The sequence below is a fragment of the Mobula birostris genome, chromosome 19, assembly GCF_030028105.1.
Source record: "Mobula birostris isolate sMobBir1 chromosome 19, sMobBir1.hap1, whole genome shotgun sequence".
Classification (NCBI taxonomy): domain Eukaryota; kingdom Metazoa; phylum Chordata; class Chondrichthyes; order Myliobatiformes; family Myliobatidae; genus Mobula; species Mobula birostris.
Genome location: NC_092388.1, coordinates 15,612,653 through 15,635,732, shown reverse-complemented (window position 1 = coordinate 15,635,732; position 23,080 = coordinate 15,612,653). Strand labels below are relative to the sequence as shown.

Below are 23,080 nucleotides of genomic sequence, written 5' to 3'. Positions count from 1 at the left end.
AGTGGCAGCATGTGTGGCAGGTGAGCCTGGGGACCGGGCTTCACTGGCAGGAAGGGCTCCCGTCAGGATGCTACCTGGGGCAAGGTAGTCAGCCATTTTGGCCCAATGGAAAATTTGTCCCAATATTTAAACTAGCATTGCAGTCAAGTTCAAAAGAGGTTAACTTTATTTGTCACATGTACGTCGAAACATAGTCATAGTCATACTTTATTGATCCCGGGGGAAACTGGTTTTTCATTCATGTTTACATACAGCATAATGTAAACATGAGAAAGTCTGCGATGCTGCAAGTCCAAAGCAACACACACAAAATGCTGGAGGAACACACATCAAAGTTGCTGGTGAACGCAGCAGGCCAGGCAACATCTCTAGGAGGAGGTACAGTCGACGTTTCAGGCCGAGACCCTTCGTCAGGACTAACTGAAAGAAGAGCTAGTAAGAGATTTGAAAGTGGGAGGGGGAGGGGGAGATCCGAAATGATAGGAGAAGACAGGAGGGGGAGGGATGGAGCCAAGAGCTGGACAGGGGATAGGCAAAAGGGATACGAGAGGATCATGGGACAGGAGGCCCAGGGAAAAGGAAAAGGGGGGGGGCAAAAAATTCCCAGAGGATGGGCAAGGAGTATAGTCAGAGGGACAGAGGGAGAAAAAGGAGAGAGAGAGAAAGAATGTGTGTATATAAATAAATAATGGATGGGGTACGAGGGGGAGGTGGGGCATTAGCGGAAGTTAGAGAAGTCAATGTTCATGCCATCAGGTTGGAGGCTACCCAGACGGAATATAAGGTGTTGTTCCTCCAACCTGAGTGTGGCTTCATCTTTACAGTAGAGGAGGCCGTAGATAGACATATCAGAATGGGAATGGGATGTGGAATTAAAATGTGTGGCCACTGGGAGATCCTGCTTTCTCTGGCGGGCAGAACGTAGCATGCTGGAGGAACTCAGCAGGTCAGGCAGCATCTCTGGAAAGGAATAAACAATTGACGTCTCAGGCTGAGACCCTTCTTCTGGACACAGTGAAAAGGGTTGTTTTGCGTTAACGACCAGCACAGTCCGAGGAGTTGTAAGTCCGCAAGTGTTGGCACGTTTCCGGCACTAACGTAGCATGCCTCACTAATCCTAAGGTACGTCTTTGGACTGTGAGAGGAAACTGGAGCGCCCAGAGGAAAGCCACGACAGGACATCACACATGTTTAAACTATAAAATCTTGTCGCTTTGCTATGTAGCCAGGCGACATAGATTAGCTTGGAACTTTTGTTTCTGTTTCATCTGTCATGAGTTAATTGATCTCAGCTGAAGCATGATCAGGAGTGGGACAGGAAGGGGAAGAATCCTCTTTGCAAATGGATTGAATGTGACCATCAGATGAGGATGTAAAGGTGCTGGTAAACCAACAAAAGGAGAAACAGTAAACCTGTCCACAGATGCTTTTTGGCCTGCTAACTGCGCTTAGCAATTTTCCCATTTGTGTCAGAATCAAGTTTAATATCACTGGCATATATCGGCAAATTTGTTAACTTTGTGGCAGCAGTGAAATGCAATACGTGCTACCTGGGGCAAGGTATTGTAAATTACGTATATGTGTGTGTATGTGTATATATATATAAATAAAACATTAAATAAGTAGTACAAAATATAGGAAATAAAGAAAGTAGTGAGGTAGTGTTCATGGGTTCAAGGTCCATTTAGGAATCGGATGGCAGAGGGGAAGAAGCTGTTTCTGAATCGCTGAGTGTGTGCCTTCAGTCTCTGTAACTCCTTCCTGATGGTAACAGTGAGAAAAGGGCATGTCCTGGGTGGTGGGGGTCCTTAATGATGGACGCCGCCGCTCGTTGAAGATGTCCTGGGTACTCTGGAGGCTAATGCCCATGATGGAGCTGACTAATTTTGCAACTCTCTGCAGCGTACTTTGATCCTGTGCAGTAGCTCCCCCACCCCCACCACCTCCATACCAATGGTGTTGCAGCTAGTTGGAATGCTCTCAGTGGTATATCTGTAGAAATGTATGTTTTGGATTTCCAGTATCTATAGCTTTGTGCTTGACAATCCTGTCCCTGTCAGAGTGGCTGGGCTTTAATATCAGTGGGTCTAAATGAAAGCTGGAATGCACTACCAGAGAGAATGGTGGAGGTAGGTGCTTTCACAACATTTAAGTATTTAATGAGTACCTGAAAAGTCATAGTCCAGGTGTTAGAAAATAGGATTAGCTTACTGGGATTCCACCATATTTTAGTGGGTGGTTCTATTCCTACATGTTCCGTATCTTGATTTTTTTTTTCCTCTCTCTAAAGCAAAGTTCCCTCATCTGCACGTACATCCCGCCGCTGCCTGGAAGGAGTTTGTACGTTCTCCCCGTGGCCGCGTGGATTTCCTCCGGGTGCTCCGGTTTCCTCCCACAGTCCAAAGGCATACTGGTTGATAGGTTAATTGGTCATTGTAAGTCGTCCTGTGATTAGGCTAGGGTTAAACCGGGGGATTGCTGGGCAGCATGCTGAAAGGGCTAGAAGGGCCTACTCCACACTTTATCTCAATAAAAAAAGAAATAAATCAAGAAATACAAGTAGAGAGAAAGTATTGACACAAATTTGATGAGAGGTAACTTTATTTAGGATATTCAGGTAGTGAATTGTGAACTCTGAGTTTTCTTTAATAACTCAAACAGCCATAACATGAGGGACATGACGGCTGTGATGAATGTGCTGGGCAGAGGGACCGGTCTTCATGCCACCATGACCAGATAGATCACCCATTGCTGGTCCTACCATCTGGAAATGTAGACTGCTTGCCTTACACTGAGAGGTACCTGATCCAGGTGTCGACAGCCTATCATACTAACCCAGACCATCAGAGACTCCATCCCGAGTTCTTCCAGGACTCAGGATAGCCCTTACAACATTCTAAATGTCTCTTTAAAAAAAGAATAAAAGCTATAACAATTGAAGTAATTGATTAAAAATATAGGTGCATTAAACCATCCGAGGTTGCATGATTAATAAAAGAAGTAAGCTAAAACAAAATAATTTAAGTTAAAAAACAGAACTAGCCTTTCCATTCACAAATCCACAGCCCTGCAGTCCCCAGTAAAATCAATGTTTTGGCAGGTTCCATGCCTGCTTGAGCCCTGTTGCAGGATCAGAGAGATTTTTTTTTCATGCCATTATAATGCTGGGGGAATCTAGGCAAGCCCAGGCTTCACAGCTGGTCTCCACGTGGGACACAGCGGTGAGGCAGACTGACAGATTCTGCATACCGAGTCTATCAGTAAGTCTGGGACTTGCACATTTGACTGTGAAAAAAAAATGAAAGTTGTGAACTTACTGTTATTTAACTAACTGAATGCTGCTCGTAGCCAGTAAGATCATACTGTCATGTCACCATAATATCTGGTGCAGATTAAGGCTTGTTCATGTAAGACAGAGCAGAGACAGAAGTGAATTATGAAGGTACAACCTGTTGAATGAAAGCCACACAAGTGAAAATCTGGCTGGAATTTATTCTTTTTTAAATTGTTAAAAAAGTGTGCATAAATCATGCTTTTTTTTCCTTCCCAGTAATAACTTCTTCTCATGAATGAATTCAAAGAAAGAATCAGAATTGGGTTTAATATCACTGACATATGTCATGAAGTGTGTTGTTCTGAGGCAGCTATACATTCCATGACATAAAGCCCACTATAATTTACAATCAGAAATATACGGTATATAAAACATTAAATAGCGCGAAAAGAGAGCGAACATAGTGAGGTCTCAGCCTGAAATGATAACTGTTTAGTCATTTTCATAGATGCTGCCTGACCTGCTGAGTTCCTCCAGCACTTTGTGTGTGTTTCTCTGGATTTCCAGCACCTGCAGACTCTCTCATGTTTGTAGTGAGGTTCATGTGTCGGTTCACCGTCCATTCAGAAATCTAATTGCGGTGAAGAAGCTGTTCTTAAAGCTTTTTACTGTTAAATGCAGTCAAAGCACATTGTCCAACTCTGCGTAAACTGGTTTACAGGAGCAAAGTGCAGCTCCTGACTGCTGATTTTCCCACGTGGAACAGGCATTTCAGTCCTCAGTGAGCTGTGCTAAGCAGCTTTGACAGATGAACTCTTTCATAAGGGAAAAGCTTTGCCTACCTGTCTGTCTCTTAGTGGAACTGACAAATGCCCAGGAAGCACTGTCATCATAATTTAGGAAAATTGTCTGAGCAAGGCCCATGAAACGGGCAAGCAAGTCAGAGGTGAGGTGAAGAAAGGGAGAATTAACCTGTCTTTTGCTTTTGATTTTTCACATGTCGAAGATCTTGAGTATTAATATTCAGTGAAGTGCTTCAATATACCATTCTACTTGCATTTTTCATAGGGGTACTTGAAATCCAAGCCGACTTAGATACAGCTTGCATACCATTTTCTGCAGATACATTTTAAGCCCACAATGATACTAAAGAACATTTGGGGTTGAAACAAATGCATGCAATAAATTGATGAGTCAATTAATGCTTGAGGAGTATTTGATGGCTCTGGGCCCATACTCACTGGAGTTTAGAAGAATGAGGAGGGAGACCTATCAAACATGGAAAGGCATAGATAGAGTGGACTTGGAGAGGAAATTTCCTGAGGTGGGGATCGAAATAGAAGCATGACCCTTTAGGAGAGAGATAAGGAGGAATTTATTTAGCTATAGGATGGTGAATATGTTGAATTCATTACCACACACGGCTGTGAAGACCAAATGATTGGGTATACTTAAAGCAGAGTTTGGTAGGTTGTTCATTAGTAAGGGTGTCGAAGGTTACAGGGAGAAGGCAGGAGAATGGGGTTGGGAGGGAAATTAAGTCAGCCATGATGGAATTGTGGAGAAGTCTCGATGAGCTGAATGGCTAAATTCTGCTCCTATAGTATGTTTCATTGATAAAAAATTATATAACTTCAAAATACTAACATTGCATATATGATATCTTTATTCAGTGATGACCACACTTTTTTGAAGGTGATGTACGGTGCCTATAAAAAGTATGCACCCCCTTTGGAAGTTTTTGTGTTTTATTTCTTTACAACGTTGAATCTTAGTAGATTTAGCTTGGCTTTTTTGACACTGATCAACAGTAAAGATTCTTTAAAATCAAAATGAAAACAAATTTCTACAGATCAGTCTAAATTTATTACAATTATTAAACACAAAATAATTGATTGTGTAATTACTCATTCCCTTTAAGTCAGTATTTTGTAGATGTGCCTTTGGCAGCAATTACAGCCTTGAGTCTGTGTGGAAAGGTCTATGTCAGCTTTGCACATCTGGACACTGCAATTTTTCCCAATTTGTCTTCACAATACTGCTCAAGCTCTGTCAGATTGCATGGGGATCATGAGTGAACAGATCTTTTCAAGTCTAGTCACAAATTCTCAATTGGATTGAGGTCTGGACTCTGACTTGGCTACTCCAGGGCATTAACTTTGTTGTTTTTAAGCCATTCCTGTGTAGCTTTCGCTTTATGCTTGGTGTCATTGTCTTTCTGGAAAACAAACTTTCTCCCAAGTTGCAGTTCTTTTGCAGATTGCATCAAGTTTTCCTCCAGGATTTCCCTGTATTTTGCTGCATTCATTTTACCCTCAGCCTTCACAAGCCTTCCAGAGCCTGCTGCAGTGAAGCATCCCCACAGCACGATGCAGCCACCACCATGTTTCATGATAGGGGTGGTGTATTTTTGATGATGTGCGGTGTTTGGCTTATGCCAAACATATCATTTAGCCTGAAGGCCAAAAAACTCAATTTTGGTTTCATCAGACCATAAAACATTCTTTCAATTGATGTCAGAGTCTCCCACATTCCTTCTGGCAAACTCTAGCCAAGATTTCATATGAGATTTTTTCAACAGTGGCTTTCTCTTTGCCATTCTCCCATATAGCTGCAACTGTGAAGCACCCAGGCAAAAGTTGTTGTATGCACAATCTTTCTCATCTCAGCCACGAAAGCTTGTAACTCCTCCAGAGTTGTCATGGGTCTCTTGGTGACCTCCCTCACTAGTCGCCTTATCGCATGATCACTCAGTTTTTGAGATCAGCCTGCTCTAGGCAGATTTACAGCTGTGCCATGTTATTTCCATTTCTTGATGATTAATTTAACTGTACTCCAAGGGATAGTCAGTGACTCAGAAATTTTCCTGTATGCATCTTCAGACTTGTGCTTTTCAATAACCTTTTCTCAGAGTTGCTTGGAGTGTTTTTGTTTTGTCTTCATTGTGTAGTTTTAGCCAGGATACTGACTCACCAGCATTTGGAGCTTCCAGATACAGGTGTATTTTTCCTACAATCAATTGAAACACCTTGACTGCAGACAGATCTCTATTTAACTAATTATGCGACTTCTAAAACCAATTGGCTGCACCAGTGATGATTTGGTGTGTCATATTAAAGGGGGCGGATATTCATGCAACTATTTATTTTGCGTTCTATATTTGTAATTCACTTAGATCACTTTGTAGAGATCTGTTGACACGAAAGAGCCTTTTTTTTCTGTTGATCAGTGTCAAAAAAGCCAAATTGAATCCACAGTGATTCACTGTTATAAAACAAAAAGCTTCCAGCGTGGTGAATACTTTTTATAGGTACTGTGGCTTTAAAACTGACATATATTTATTTGTCCACAGAATATGAAATTGTGACTCCCTATGAAGCTGACAGCAGTGGGGATTACATCTCTCATGCAGTAATCCATCAGCAAAGAAAGAAGCGATCGTTAGATAATATTGATGATGAATCTCTCTACTTCAAACTTAATGGCTTTGGTCAGGAATTTCACTTGGAGCTAAGGACTTCTGAAGGCCTAATTCCTCCTGGATTTACAGTTCAGACCTTTGGGAAAGAAGGCTTAAAATCTGTAGAGCATTATCACCCAGAGGAACTGTGCTTCTACCAAGGTGCTCTCGTATCCCATAACAACTCTTCTGTGGCACTTTCTACATGCAAAGGCTTGGTGAGTAAAATCAAGTATTTTTTTGCTAACTAAACATGAAAGGAGTGGATTAAAGAACGATTACCAGCTTATTTCCCAAAATGTACTCATTTACAAAATATTATTTAGGTATTATTTTTGTAGTTGCATGTACATTTCAGTTCAGCTGTTGGTGAGTTGTCCAAAATTTAATCAACTGGATTCATTAATGGAAGTTTTTTTATTAATATGAAGTCCGGATTAATTTCATGATCAGGCTTGTAGCTCCCTGAGCTGTCTTCTCTGTGAGCAGTGTTTTGAGCTGGGCAACCAGTATTCCGGTTGTCCCAACAGTGAAGCTAATATCAACTTGATCGTGACAGCACTCCCTATCCATCACTGTCACTTGGTATACGGGTCTGCACAAGCATTGTTACGCACAAAATGTCAAGCAGACAGAATCACTGTGCTTACATAGATTTTTTATTCGGTTAAGTGCATGTAGCATTGTCTTGGCACTGTACATACTTTCAATTCAAGAGGAGTGGATCAAAAGGCTATGCAGCTTAAGGTTAGTTTTAGTCAACATTGTGACCTGAATTCCACTGGAAAATGTTACCTGCAGCTTTTGAACTTGATTATTACAATACTTGAGCATAAACCTGTCTGTCATTTCCCAGACCCAGTTGCGTGACTGGTTCGTCATGAACTAGATGGGCTGAAGAGCCTGTTACTGTTCTGTGGGACTCTATACCTCTATGACTTCTATGTCATCCTACAACAGAATGAGCAATGTCACAGGAGCTTGTGTTTTCACTCCAGGTTGCGTGCTATGCTGATTTGGGTATTTTGCCTTTTCTTCATTATGCTTTGGTTGAAACCATGCAGTTCCCTATGTAATGGCATGGTGAGTGCATTTCAAACAAAGGGACAATGCCTGAATAAGAAGGTGGGGTGGGGATGGGGGTGAGAAAAGTAGCTAGAAGGTGATAGCTGAAGCCAGGTGGGTTGGAAAGATAAAGGGCTGGAGAAGAAGGAATCTGGTAGGAGAGCAGAGTGGACCATAGGAGAAAGGGAAGGAGGAGGGGACCCAGAGCCAGGTGATAGGCAGCTGAGAAGAGGTAAGAGGCCAGAGTGGGGAATAGAGGAAAAGTATCTGCACTGTTTGTCGTCTTCTGCAATTATATATTTTGTATTTCTGTATTCCCTGTAAATGCCTGCAAGAAAGTGAATCGCAAGGTAGTACATACAGTGTATACACACTATACTTTGATAATAAATGTTCTACTTTGAAGTGTTATTGCTTTATCGTCCAAGTTTTAACTGGAAATTGAAACACTTCATTGCCAATGACTGTCCTCACTTTTGACGCTGATGGAGAGAAGTTCATTGATGATGGTTGGATCCAGGACTATGCCCTGAGAAATTGCACGAGCTGAGGAGATCAGTGACTTCCCACATCAGAGGCTCATTCTGGGTTGGATGTCTGTATGAGTGGCGAGCCTTGGATAGGGGCAGGAATCGTGAGGGCCGGTAATCCCCCCCAGGTCACCGGGGTCAGAGGTCCATGCGAGTACAGAATGGAGGACTGAAGCTTGTACCAGAGTGTAGCAAGTCCAGAGTTAGAAGCCTGCAGGTCAAGAACCGAAGGTATATGCCAAAAGGAATCTTGAGGGCCTGGGTCACTGGGGTCGGAGGTCAGTATGAGTCCAGAAGATGAGGTCCGAAGGTCAAACCATTGATCAGCAAGTCTCGGGGTGAAGTTTAAAGTTGAAGGCCTGGTGTCTGCGAGTCTGGGAATCCAAAGACAAGGACTGAAATCCCACAGGTTGCCTGTCTTTGGGTTGGAGGGCAGTCTGTGGGTGGGTAGGAGGGATGGGAAACTGTCTTGTTTTGCAGTTGTTTTGTTGCTGCTTGTGTTGTTCTGCGGAACACTGTGGACGAGCGATGCCGGCAATGGAAAGTATGGACACTGGCGGCTTGGCCCCAGCACATCCTGCTTGTTGTATGTTTCGTGTAAATTTGATAAGTTAACCTGAGTGTATGTTGGTGTACTGGAACTAAAAGGGAAAAGTATGCAATGACAACAATCATTTTTAGTCTTTGGTATACCTCCAGCTAGTGAAAATTATGCCCCTTATCCCTGCTGACTTAAGCTCTATTAAGACTGATTTGTTCCAGATTTTGTGAAATGTTGTCTAGATGTCAAGGGCAACCTATCCTTTACTTGAATTCAGCTGCCTTGTCCATGGAAGCCTATAATGAAGTTCACAATCAGCAGTGAGATCAGTATAGATAAGAGTTGAGTAGTTGTCATTTGAAGAAGATGGCTCCAACAAACAACGTGACTGACAGCAAGATCCTTTAGACAGTTCATGAAACTACTTCTTTTAGTGCTTCTTCTTTCAACTATGATTCTGCTGCTATTGGAACCAGTGATCTACATTTTGAATGTGTGTTTTTGGGCGGATTGAGCAATCTGGTGCTTTGCTGCCTCCGAGGAATTCGGCACGGTTTTGCGCAGAGTGTGCAGCCAGGAGACCAAGAAGCCTGGAGATGGGGTTCAAACCCATGACGAGCTCCATTTCTCATCAATCTCGCCGATTAAAGCGTCAAGAAATTTGATTTGCTCCGTCTTTTTAATTTTGGAGTATTCCATGAGGTGTTTGCACTGATTTTGATCATTACATAGCAGTGTGCACTGAATTCCTCCGTCAATATCAATTAGGAACTAATACACAGTTTTATCGTACTGTGGTAGTATTGACAGTGTTCTAATTAGTTCTGTATTTCACTTAAGTAATAATTTGTTACTCAGTTAAACAGTAGTTCGTCTTTTTTTATAACTTTTTAACTATTTCCATGAAAATTTGGCTAATTGACCAATATATACTTGTCCCAATGTGTCCCATTTAACCAGAATCCACTGTATTTATATACTCTCTGTACAGGTGACAGATTGTCATGGTGCACTGAATGTTGCTGCTTCTTTCCCAGTCACCCAAATCCGTGATAGAGGATGTGTTAGAATCTGCTTCACTATAAAGCCCTTGTCTTTGGTAATCAATGTATGCCATTAACAGAGTGCTCTGGGAATATGTGGTTTTACCTGTGTGGATAGCTTATTCAATTAGACCAGTAGCTGCTGATTAATTCTCAGTAATTATTCCTGTTATTCTGCAGCTCATGAGAACTGAGCAGCATCGAGATCTTGAATTGTCAGTGAAAGATAGCTCGTGGTTTCAGCACTGTTTTGGCTTTATGAATGCATTCTGATGGATTTGGCAGCCAGCGATCTACATCTGGCTCCTCAGTAACCAAGTGATGAAGCTCCTGTGCATCAGAAAATGCTGAGTTTGACTTTGATCAGCATACAAAGTGGAGCTTTGCTAAAGAGGTTTAATTCTGCATACTTTAAGCACTAGTTAATTCAGTATTACAACTACGTTTATCTTTCGTTTGTGCACATTTTTGGTAGCTTTTACACTTTATTCCACATTGTTTTACTTTATTCTAACTCAATTCTCTGTGTAATGTTTTGATCTGTATAAACAGTAAACAAGACACACGTGACATTAATAAACAAAATCCAGTGCTTCCACCTCTGAAAGTTTCTACTCTCAAAATCTTCAAATGTGTCTAATAATTGAAGCATACACAAACTTGAAAGATAAAAACAGTTGTAATACTGAAGTCCATTTTATCATACAAGGGGTCTACACCACATTGAACACAAAATATTCTGCAGATGTTGGAAATCCAGAGCAATGCACACAAAATACGAGAGGAACTCGTCAGGTGGAATGTGTGGCGTGCTTTTTTTCCCTGAAGTTCCAGTTTCCTACCACAATCCAAAGGCGTAACAGTTAGTAGGTTAATTATTCATTGTAAATTGTCCAGTGATTAAGCTAAAATTGAATCGGGGTTCCTGGGCCAGCATGGCACGACAGGCCAGAATGGCCTACACTATGCTTTATCTCGAAATAAGTAAATAAAAGTGGGATAGAAGCCTGATGGTTGGTGCTTTTGGACTTCCGTATCTTCTGCCCTATGGGAGAGGGTAGAAGAGTGAATATGTGGTGTGGGTAGTATCTTTGATTAGGCTGACTACTTTACTGAAGTGATGAGAAATATAGAGCAAGTTCGTTTAGAGGGAGACTGGTTGGTTCCCGTGTTGTGCTGAGCTGTATCCACGGGATGTAATAGCTGAATTCTAACTTTAATTATGTCACTATTAGAAATTTATTTTGATAAATTTTACATTATTATATGATAGATCGCCCATAAAATAGGACCTATTGTAGGAGAGGTGAAGGTGGGGCTGTGGTTATATACCGCATGATTTAAGAAGTAAATTACATGATATTGTATTTTTTCAGTGGTTACGTCCTATATATTTGTTACGTTTATTTCACCAATTGGCACTTTGTAAGATTTTCATGTTTGATAGATCTGGTTTCTTGTCAGTTCTTTCTTGGCATAGCTTGAGGCAATGGGTGTGGATTCATAATTGCCAGTGTGGTGTGCAGTATAGTTTGTGGGAATATTTTATGGTGGTAGTTGGTGTTAAGCTGGAACAACTGTCTTAAAGTGATAGCTTTTGTTCTACTTTCTAATGGTATGATAGACTTGAATGGGTGTGCAAAGAGAAATTAAATGAACTTTTTTATGAAACAGCGTTGGAAACTATTAACACAAATGATTCTGCAGGTGTTGGAAATCAAGAGCAACACACACAAAATGTGAGAGGAACTCATCACAGGTGGAATGTGTGTGTGTGTGTGTGTGTGTGTGTGTGTGTGTTTTTTCCGGGTGCTCTGGTTTCCTACAGCAATGCAAAGTTGCACCAGTTGGTAAGTTAATTGTTCATTGTAAATTGTCTGGTAAATTGTAAGCCAGAGTTGAATTCGGTTTGACAGGGTGGCATGGCTGAATGGGCGAGGAGAGCCTACTCCTTCCAAAGTTCAAAATAAATTTATTATTGGAGTACATAGATGTCAGTATATACAACACTGAGATTGGTTTTCTTGTAGGCATTCTCAGTTAATCAAAGAAACACAATAGAATCAATGAATGACCACACCCAACAGGATGGACAAATAACCAATGTGCAAAAGACAACGAACTGCAAATATATAAAAAAGTAATAATAATTATAAATAAATAATAAATATTGAGAACATGAGGTAAAGAGATCTTGAATTGAGACCATAGTTTGTGGGAACAGCTCAGTGATGGAGTGAATGAAGTTTCCCCTCTGGTTCAAGAGCCTGATGGTCAAGTGGTAATAATTGTTCATGAACCTGGTGGTGGTCCAGAGGTTCATGTAACTTCTTCCTGATGGCAGCAGTGAGAAGACAGCATGACCTGGGTAGTGATGATCCCTGATGTTGGATGCTGTTTTCCTGCGACAGTGCTCCACTTAGATGTGCTCAGTGATGGGGGGGGCTTTACCCGTGATAGACTGGGCCATATCCGCTACTTCTTGCAGGATTCTCCATTAAGGGTATTGGTGTTTCCATACCAGGCCATGATGCAACTGTGAAATACTCCTCCACCACACATCTATGGAAGTTTGTCAAACTTTTGGTTGTCATGCTGAATCTTCCATAAACTTCTAAGGAAGTAGAGGCTCTATTGTGCTTTCTTTGTAATTGCACTTGCGTGCTAGGCCCAGGACAGATCCTCTGAAATGATAACACTGAGGAATTTAAAGTTGCTGACCCTCTCCACCTCTGATCCCTCAAAGAGGAATGGTTCATGGATCTCCAGTTTCCTCAGCCTGAAATCAATAATCAGCCCTTTGGTCTTGCTGACATTGAGTAAGAGTTGTTGTTATGGCATCAGTCATACGGATTTTCAGTCTCCCTCCTATATGCTGATTCATCATCACCTTTGATCTGGCCAATGATAGTGGCGTCATCAGCAAACTTAAATAATGCTTTGGAACTGTGCTTAGCCGCACTGTGGTAAGTATAACTTGTGTAGCACAGGAGCACTACAACATGGTGACGGCACTTGGCTGGGCCCTGGCCTTGCCCGTCGGTGCTGCCATCTGGTGTTCAAGCAGTGGAATAACAGACTGGATTGCATGTGCAACATGCACAACACGCTGGAGGAGCTCAGCAGGTCAGGCAGCATCCGTGGAAATGAGCAGTCAACGTTTCGGGCTGAGACCCTTCGTCCAGTGTCTATACACTTCCAGGAGACTGTACCACCGGTTACCGGACATTGTCACTCTGGGTCTTGGACTATATATATTAAATTTTATTTCAATGGAATATGCTTCTTTGCTCGCTATTTTGAATTATATTATTCACTATTTTGAAACTTGTTTGCTATTTTGAAAGTTTTGCACCTTAGCCCCTGAGGAATATTGTCTCATTCAGCTGTGTCTCTGTGCGGTTTAAATGATAATTAAACTTGATTTGCTTTGATAAAGCGAGTAGAGCCGGGGTCTGAGTACACAAGCTGTTGCAGTTCAGAACAATAAAGACAGAATGGTCAGACTAAGGAGCAGTGCAGTTCCGTAAATTTTATTTTAAGTTAATCCTAACCCTGACAGCTTTCCAGCTCAGTCAACACTGACCTGTTTTGTGCTGCTGCCCTTCATTTTACATTCTGCCTAACCTTAATGCTGGAACAAAGTTCTGCCCCTCTAACTTGTTATTGACTTCTGTAAGATGGAAATGCGTCCGATTGGTGTCGTGTGTTAAATTACTAAGATTTAATGGGGCGGCATGATAGTGCAGTGTTAACATTAGACTGTTACAGCGCTAGCGACTCGGGGTCAATTCTGTCACCAAAGGCTTTGTACATTTTCCTTGTCACCATGTGAGTTTCCTCCAGTGCTCTGGTTTCCTCCCACATTCCAAAGACATGCGGATTAGTCGATTAATTGGCCACGTGGGTGTAATTGGGAAGTGTGGACTCATTAGTCCGGAAGGACCTGTAATCTCGAAGTAACATAAAATAGAAGAACTAAAATTCCCATTGGAGAAGTGAAGTGACCAATATTCACAGCTGATTTGTACCAAGGGAGCAATTTGTTTGAATCTGATAACCTTTACCTTTGTCAGAAAGAAACAGCTTGTATTTTCAGCCTGGCTACTAATAATTGAGCTGTTTCCTTGCTGGATGCTGGAAGCCCCTGGGAACTGAATATAGTAGCACAGGTGTCAGGAGAAGTGGAAGAAGTCCAAGTTTCAATTTGTATCTTATGTGGAAGAATAAAACATATTGTGATTATTAAGGAGAGAAAAAATTATGTGTCTTTGAGGAGGCTGTGTGTGCAGTTGTGAATGTGCTGAAATAAATGGAATTTTGTAATGGATTATTTCAGATTTCACATATCGGAGATGGATTAAATTATTAGAATATTGATCTACTGCAGGATACAAAATTCAGACAAATGCATGAGTTGCTTGTATATAACAGTAAATCACTTTAGTCATAATGGAAACCAGTGAATGAAGCTCTAGGTATATATTGCATTTTTCTCCAGTCCTGAAAACTGTCGGCGATCTGTGCCAGTCAAGTGTTCAGAGTGAAAGGTTCAGTCACTGCACTGGTTTCCAGATGGAACACTGCTGTTTGAAGTTCTATGATTGAACTTCTCCAACTTCCTCTGGCTTCTTATGATCAGCCTTGAAAATGTCTGGCATATTCTCAAATGCACTTGAACTTCATCCAGCTGCTGGCAGCTTCCTACAATATGTGGACTGTGGTCAGTGCTATGTGCTATTTATTTTTTGACCAGGCTTTCGTCGTATTTTACTCAATGTTGGTTTTATCTTTGGTAATTAATAATATTGTAATAATGCAGCAAATGTATACGAGGATTATGGATTAGTGATATATTTGCCATGGGTGGAATTTTGCCTCATTTGCCTGGATTATAGTGAAATATATTTCAATTAAAAGTCATTATAGGCTGAATTTGAAATGAAATTCCGGAGTTAGTAGATTTTTGCTTCATTATAATAATATTGGAATAATGTTTTAAAATATTTTGCATAACAATCATTTGCCATTCACTTAACACACATCCCGTGACACCCTATTCTGTCTGTGCAGTGCATTTAATATTTCAGTCATATTTGAGTAGTATTGTAAATACATTGTTTGATTAAGCATTCTTCATTTATTTACATAACTCATTACAGATTATATGCAAGAAGTAAGTGAATGGCATACATCATTACGTCACCACATTATATGTGAGCACTTCACTAAAGAAAAGAAAATCTAAGTAAGCAAGTATCCAGCTGCTGTGTTTTTCCTTCAATTAGTTTCTGAAGTTACAAAATATAACAATGACTATGAGGAAGTTTTTAAACAAATCTGAGATGACTAACTACCTGTTGAAGCACAGCATGTTTTTCTTTGGAAGGGGAGAGAGACGTTTGAGTTAAAATAAAGTGCAGCAAGTTTTTCTTCAGAAGTTGAAAGAGATGCTTGTGTTTTTACAAAAGACGCAAAATAGATTTAAGTTAACAAGCAACGAGTATGGTTACATAAGCAGTGAATATGGGGTAATAACAACAAATTTTAAAAAAGCAGAAATTGTTGGTCATATTAGAAAGATAGATGTTCTTGATTGCACAACAGAGAACTGAGTGATGTATACTGAATAACTTGAGCAGTTTCTTGAAACAAATGAATTAGCCAATGCAAAACTAGTGCTGGTGTTGCTGAGTGTTATAGGTGGAAAACCATAAAGTTTGTTTAGAAGTTTAACTGCTCCAATCAAACCAGCGGAAATGAGTTTTGTTATATTGTGAATGTAATGAAGAGACATTTTGAACTGAAACTATTGTTGATTGCAGAATGTTTTAATAGATGTTCAGTCGCTATTCACTTCTACCCCCACCCCCCATCAAGAAGGCTTCAAAGCTCTCCACTTCTTTCTTGACAAAAGAACTATCCAGTCCTCTTCCACATCCACCCTCCTACGTCTGGCAGAGCTGGTCTTCACCATGTACAATTTTTCTTTTGGCTCCTCCGACTTTCTCCAAACTCAAGGGGTAGCCTCGGGCACTTGCGTGGGCCCCAGCTATGCTGGCCTCTTAATTGGCCACGTAGAACAGTCCATGTTCAAAGTCTTGCCCGGTTATACTCCCCAAGTCTTCCTCCACTACATTGATGACTTCATTGGTGCTGCTTCGTGCACCCAAACTGAGCTCATCGATTTTATAAACTTTGCCTCTAACTTCCACCCTGCCCTTATATCCACTTGGTCCATCTCAGCCACCTCCTTCCCCTTTCTCAATCTTTTTGTCTCCATCTCTGGAGACAAGCTGTCAACCAACATCCTTTGTAAGCCTACTAATTCCCATGGTTATCTTGACTGTACCTCTTCTTCCCCACCCTCCCAACCACCAGTCTCCTGTAAAAATGCTACTCACTTTTTGTAGTTTCTTTGCCTCCCCCACATTTGTTCCCAGAATGTGGCTTTCCATTCCAGGACTTCAGAGATGTCCTTGTTCTTTAAAGAACGGGGATTTCCTTCCCCCACTGATGCTTCCTTAACCTGCATCTCCTCCATTTCCCATACATTTGCGCTCACCCCATCCTCCTGCCACTTTAACAGAGATAGAGTTCCTCTTGTCTTTCCCTACCACCCCATAAGCCTCCGCATCCAACACATCATCCTCCGTAACTTCTACCATCTCTGAAGGGATCCTACCACTAAACCTACCTTTACTCCCCTCCTCTCTGCTTTCTGCAGGGATTGTCCCCCCATGGTTCCTTTGTCCATTCACCCCTCCCCACTAACCTCCCTCCCGGCACTTATCCCTGCAAGCAGCCAAAATGCTACACCTGCCCGTTCACCTTCTCCCTCACCTCCATTCAGGGCTCCAAACAGTCCATCCAGGAGAGGCAACGCTTGACCTGTGAATCTGCTGGGGTCGTATATTGTATCTGCTGCTCCCAATGCAGCCTGCTGTACATTGGTGAGACCCACCATAAATCGAGGCATAGCTTCATCGAGCACCTCTGCACCATCTGCCGCAGGCGGGACTTCCTGGTAGCCAAACATTTTCTGAGTCCCATCCTGTTCCTACCTGTCAGTTCATGGCCTCCTCTTGTGCCATGATGAGACCACGTATAGGGTGGAAGAGCAACACCTTATATTTTGTCTAGGTAGCCTCCAACCTGATGACATGAATATCGGTTTTACCTTCCGGTAAACAAATTCCACATCGCCTCCCCCCTCCCATCCTCTATTCCCAACTCTGACCTTTTACCTCTTCACCTGCCTATCACTTCCCTGGGTCTCTTCTTCCTCCCCTTTCTCCTATCAGATTCCTTCTTCTCCAGCCCTTTACCTTTCCTATCCACCTGACTTTGTCTATCATCTACTAGTTATCCTCCTTCCCTTCCCCCCACCTTTTTGTTCTGGCATCTTTCCATTTCCTTCTCAGTCCTGAAGAAGGGTTGCAGCTTAAAATGTCAACTATCTCTTAATTTCCATAGATTCTGCCTGACCTGCTGAGTTCTTCCAGCATTTTGTGTGTGTTGCTTTAGAATGTTCTATGTTTCAAACAAGGAATCAAAAGGAATGGAATCCATTTATAAATTGAAGAAATTGTCCAAGCATTATCAGGTCAGTGATGGGTTTTCTGATGCATGGACAGATTATTTAGTTTGTGAAATTATACAAGAAAGCATTCAAAAACAGCTCCTAACTCAAGCACAACTCACATTTAAAAGAGCAGTTGAAATGGCTGTATCAATGGAAACCTGAGACACAGTTGAGTAGCAGTCAGGAGTGAATGTGAGCATGAACAAAATTGTAATGTCTAAACAGAAAACTGCCTGAAGAAACAAATTGTGTTGCCGTTGTTGCAGGAGTTCACATACACCAGACCAAGGCAGGTTTAAAGGTGAAAGTTGCAGAAAATGAAGTTTAGTTGGAGCGTGTTGGGAAGACAAAAAATAAACTACACAGGAAAGAGAAACAGATAAAAATAATCAAGTTTTAGTTTTGAAAGGAGCATTAATCTGCATGCAGCTGGTGAAAAACCTGACAATGATGAGAGTGATACAGGACTGAGCAGCCTTGAGATTTTCCATGTGAAAACTAACAAAAGACAAACTTCACCAGAAGGGAATGGCAAATTAATTAAAATGAAATTGGACACCATTTCAGTTATTCCACAAAATGTCTGAACAACATTTGAAAGATATTCAACTGAAGCCTGCAGATGTTCACCATTTGCATACAGCATCCCTTTCAATAGAGTCAACTGGAAGTGAATTAAGAGAGGTACTGGATGATGCCACAGCAGTATTCAAGGATAGCATTGGAAATCTCAATCATATCAAGGATAAAATAGTGTTAAATGAAAGTGGCACACCCAAGTTTTACAAAACCCTCCAGTTCCTTATACCACCCATGATTAAATTAGCCAGTGAGCTAGATTGCATAGATACTGAAGAAATTCTTTCCAGTGTCATTGGTCCTAGTAGCCAAGAAGGATGGGCCTGACAGGATCTGTGGTGATTTTAAAGTCACCATCAACTCAATACTGAAAGTAGATCAATACCCTCTGCCCAGGATAGACGATATCTTTGAAAACTTTTCTGGAGGGAAACACTTCAGCAAAGTGGACTTAGCTGACGCCTACCTACAGATGGAGATGGAAGAAGAATCTAAAGTGTTTCTCACTATAAGTACTCACAAAGAGCTTTATCACTATATCCCTGCACTCTGGCAGGAAGCTATGGACCAGCTTAGGTACACAGTGTTACCTGGATAACATCATTGTAATCAGTGAGGATGACAAGGAACATCCCCAAAATCTCAAGGCAATGTTAAAAAGGTTAGACGCTTATGGACTCAGTGAATGATGCAACAAGTGTGAATGCTTTAAACCAAGCATCACTTACTGTGGTCACACCATTGACACATAAGGATTACACAAGTATGCTGAAAAATTCAAGCAGTAGTGGATGCCCCAAGACCAAAGGAAAAGTCACAGTTGCAGAATTGTTCAATTACTATAATAGGTCTGTGCCAAACTGGTTACTGTCCTCCACCCCTTTGACTCAGTACTACAGATTAGGAGCGAGTGGCACTGGTCAAAGCTGTGTGAGGTGGCTTTCCAAAAGCGAAAGAAATGGTGATGTCAGACGCTGTACTCACACATTATGATCCACATTGTCCAGTGAATCTTGCCTTTGAAGCCTCACCTTATGATATAGGTGCAGTCATGTCAAATGCCATGAGTTATGAATGTGAATGCCCAATAGCCTTTGTATCACGTTCCCTTGCCACTGCAGAGAAAAAATATACACTGATTAACAAGGAGGCCTAGAGTCTGGTTTGGGGTGTAAAACGTTTTAGCCAATACCTGGATGGGAGAGAGTTTACCCTCATTACTGATCATCAACCACTGGTGTCCATTTTCAACCTATAGAGCTGTGTTCCATTAACAACAACAACGTGAATACAGAGATGGGCTCTGCTTCTTGGGGGATACAATTACAAAGTCAAATTCAAGAGGACAACTAATCATAAAAATGCTGATGGGTTGTCCCGTTTACTCTTGGAAAAGGAAATACCTGAAAAATTTACAAAAGGTGGACACTTCTCTTGACATATTCTCCCCAATGCAAATTGAAAGTCTCCCTATTACAGCAGAGATGATCCAAAGCGAAACCAGAAAATACTCCACACAGTTTCAGGTCTACATGACAACCTGAAATGACTGGAATGTGCAGTGCTGGGTTGAACTTGCCCTTGACTGGGGTTGCATCATGTGTGGGGTTGAGAGTTGTTGTACCATCCAAGCTGAGAACTAAAGTGTTGGGGAGCAACCTGCTGGCCATCTAAGTGTGGCCAAAATGAAAGCGTTGGCTCAAACCTTTGTCTGGTGACCTGGGATAGATCAACAGATTGAGTAGATTGCCATGCATTGTTGGGGATGCCAAGATCAGTGCCTCTCGATCCCTAGGAGTGGTCCACACAGTCCTGGCAGAGGATTCATGTGGATTCTGCCAGACCATTCACAGGCACAAACTTCTTGGTAGTAGTGGATGCAGCTACAAAGTGGACAGAAGTGTTTCCAATAGCCTCCACTACAACCTCGCACACTGTTGATGTGTTGAGCCTCTTCTCAAGTCATGGTGCTCCAGAACACTTAGTCAGTGACAATGGACCACTGTGTGTCGCGGAACAGTTTCAGTCATCCCTGAAAATGAATGGAATAAGGTGTGTTACGTCTGCACCATACCGCCCAGCTGCAAATAGCTTGGCAGTGAGGTTTCTCCAGAGTCTAGATAATGCGCTGCAAACAGTGTCAGCAGAACACACTACACTGACACTGAACCAGAAACTCATCAACTTCCTCCTTGCATATCGTGGAGCAGCACACTCCACAGCCAACAGTTTGCCAGCTACGCTGTTCCTGGGTCATTGCTTGCACTGGCACTTGGATCTCCTGAAACCCAATCTCAGAGTATACAGGACAAACTGAAGGATCCTCGAACAGGGAGGTTTGATGTTTCACTCCTGGACAAGCAGTCCTGGTGAGGGACTACAGAGGTGACCAAAAGTGGGTGCTCAGAAAGTTTAAGGATAGAACTGCACAACTTCCCTACACAGCAGAGATTACGTCTGATATCATCTGGAGATGACACATCGAACAATTGAGGAGAGCAGAGCCAAGTGTTAGAGAAAAATGGTGTCCAAATCTGTCAAGACCACTCTCTGCAGTCCCAGAATCAACTCCTGCAACCACGATGGAGTAGGCTGCATCACCTGAGATCACCTGTTTCATAGCCACAGCTCTCACCTGCCAAGCCAAATGACACCACTTCTGCCTTCCCAGGAAAGACATTATCCCACAGGAGTAAGAAATTCTCCACAGCAATTTGAAATATTAGTCCTGAATGGGACAATTTAAAATATATTATGCTATGTATGCCTACATAATGTACAACATCCCAGGGCGGGACTTCAAAGTGTGAGTGGAACAGCTGGCTGGTGTGTTTATGGACATTTTAAATCTCTGCCTTTCCCAGTGCGTAGTTCCTTCCTGTTTCAAATCGTCCATCATTGTCCCTGTACCTAAGAAAACTAAGGTAGCATGCCTGAATGATTTGCGCCCTGTCTCATTCACCTCAATTATAAGCAAATGCTTTGAGAAGCTGGTTAAAGACTACATCTGCAGCATGCTACCACCCACACTGGACCCCCTACAATTCGCCTTCCGACAGAACCGGTCTACCCATGATGCCATAGCACAGCACTGCTCACCGTCCTCCCTCACGTGGAAGGATGCATACGTTAGAATGCTGTTCCTGGACTACAGTTCAGCATTCAACACCATAATTCCCTCCAGACTTGACAGGAAGCTCAGAGACCTCGGCCTGCTCCCTGCCTTGTGCAATTGGATCCTGGACTTACTGTCCGATCATCGACAGGAGGTAAGGATGGGATCCCTCACCTCTGCCTCTCTGACCCTCAACACAGATACCCTCCAGGGTTGTGTCCTGAGTCCCCACCTCTACTCCCTTTTCACCCATGACTGTACTGCCACACACAGCTCCAATCTGACGATCAAATTTGCAGATGACACGACATTGATTGGCCTTATTTCTAATGGTGATGAGACAGCCTACAGAGGAGAGGTTGACACCCTGACACAATGGTGCCAAGATAACAACTTCACCCTCAATGTCCAAAAAACAAAAGAGCTGATCGTGGATTACAGAGGAATGGAGACAGGCTCACGCTAATCAAAATCAATGGGACTGCAGTTGAGACGATGAGTTCCTTGGTATACGCATCACCGAAGATCTCACCTGGACTGTACACACCGGATGTGTGGCAAAAAAAGCACAATAGTGTCTCTTCCATCTCAGGTGACTGAAGAAGCCCCCAGATCCTCAAGACCTTCTACATTGGTACAATTGAGAGCATCCTGATTGGTTGTATCACCGCCTGATATGGGAACTGCACCAACCTTAATTGCTGGGCACTACAGAGAGTGGTACGGACAGCCCAGCATATCTGTGGATGTGAACTTCCCTCCACTGAAGACATTTATATCAATCAGCAGGTGCACAAGGAAGGCCTGGAAGATCATTGGGGACACCAGTTACCCCAACCATAAACTGTTTCAACTGCTTCCATCTGGCAACTGCTACCGCAGCATTAAAGCCAGGACCAACCGGCTATGGGACAGCTTCTTTCTACAAGCCATGAGGCTTTTAAATTTACATGGCTGTACATTGCAATGGAGTCATAACGCAAAGATTTTTTCTCCCTCATGTTGTGGGATGGATGTAAGATTTAAATAAATTCAAGTTCAAATATGTAAGATGTTACATATTTGTGTTAAGATGCATTCTACGTTGAACTGGAATGTGTAGCTAAGCAAGGAGGAGTATAGTGCATTTCATATTTCAGTAATATTTGAGTATATTGTAAATACATTGTTTGATTAAGAATTCTTTGTGTACATAATTAATTATGGGTTATATGTAAGATATACGAGAATGGCCTATGTCATTACACCATCACGTCATATGTGATCGCCTCACTAAAGGAAAGAAAAACTAAGTGGGCTATTGTCTGGGGTCCTTTGTTTATCTTTTGACTAGTTTCTGGAGTTACAAAACAACAGGTTCCATTTTTACAGGTCAGAAAATACACAAAAATTACTTGAAGTAGGAACCATGCCTCCACATTACAGTAATGAATGACATCAAAAGGACAAGAAAGACTAATAAGAAAGAATAATTACTTAAATAGAGAGAGAGACGGGAAACTAGTTATGCCATTGTAGGAACAATGAATATATGTCAGTTTTCTGAATTTAATAATTCGGCAGGTTCATATGGAAGTTTATCTATGAGTTGTGTGTTTGTAACCTGGGGATGACCTACTATATATTCCCCTGTTGCACTTCCCCAGGTGTGTTACCTCAGACTTCTCTGGATTAAATTCCATTTGACGCATTTCTGTCCAATTAGACAGTTATCTTCCGGTCGTCCAAAACTTTCCTCTGTACTCCCTGCCAAGCGGACAAATTTTTATTTCATTTGTAAGTCTTTATCATACCCCTTCATTTAATATTTAATCATTAATATTGGCTGCAAAAATAACAGGCCAAAGACTGATCCCTGACTACTTTTGCTGGCGCCAGCTTTTTCAGT

General features: G+C 41.9%; 1 protein-coding gene across 1 annotated transcript in view; it reads left to right on the top strand.

The window, feature by feature from the left end:
- The window catches only part of LOC140212316 (A disintegrin and metalloproteinase with thrombospondin motifs 16), a 201,243-nt gene that overhangs the window by 5,671 nt on the left and 172,492 nt on the right, over nucleotides 1-23,080 (top strand). The window contains exon 3 of the mRNA XM_072283017.1: nucleotides 6,627-6,952. Within this exon, the coding sequence (XP_072139118.1) occupies nucleotides 6,627-6,952 (326 nt within the window). The remainder of the gene's footprint in view (nucleotides 1-6,626; nucleotides 6,953-23,080) is intronic.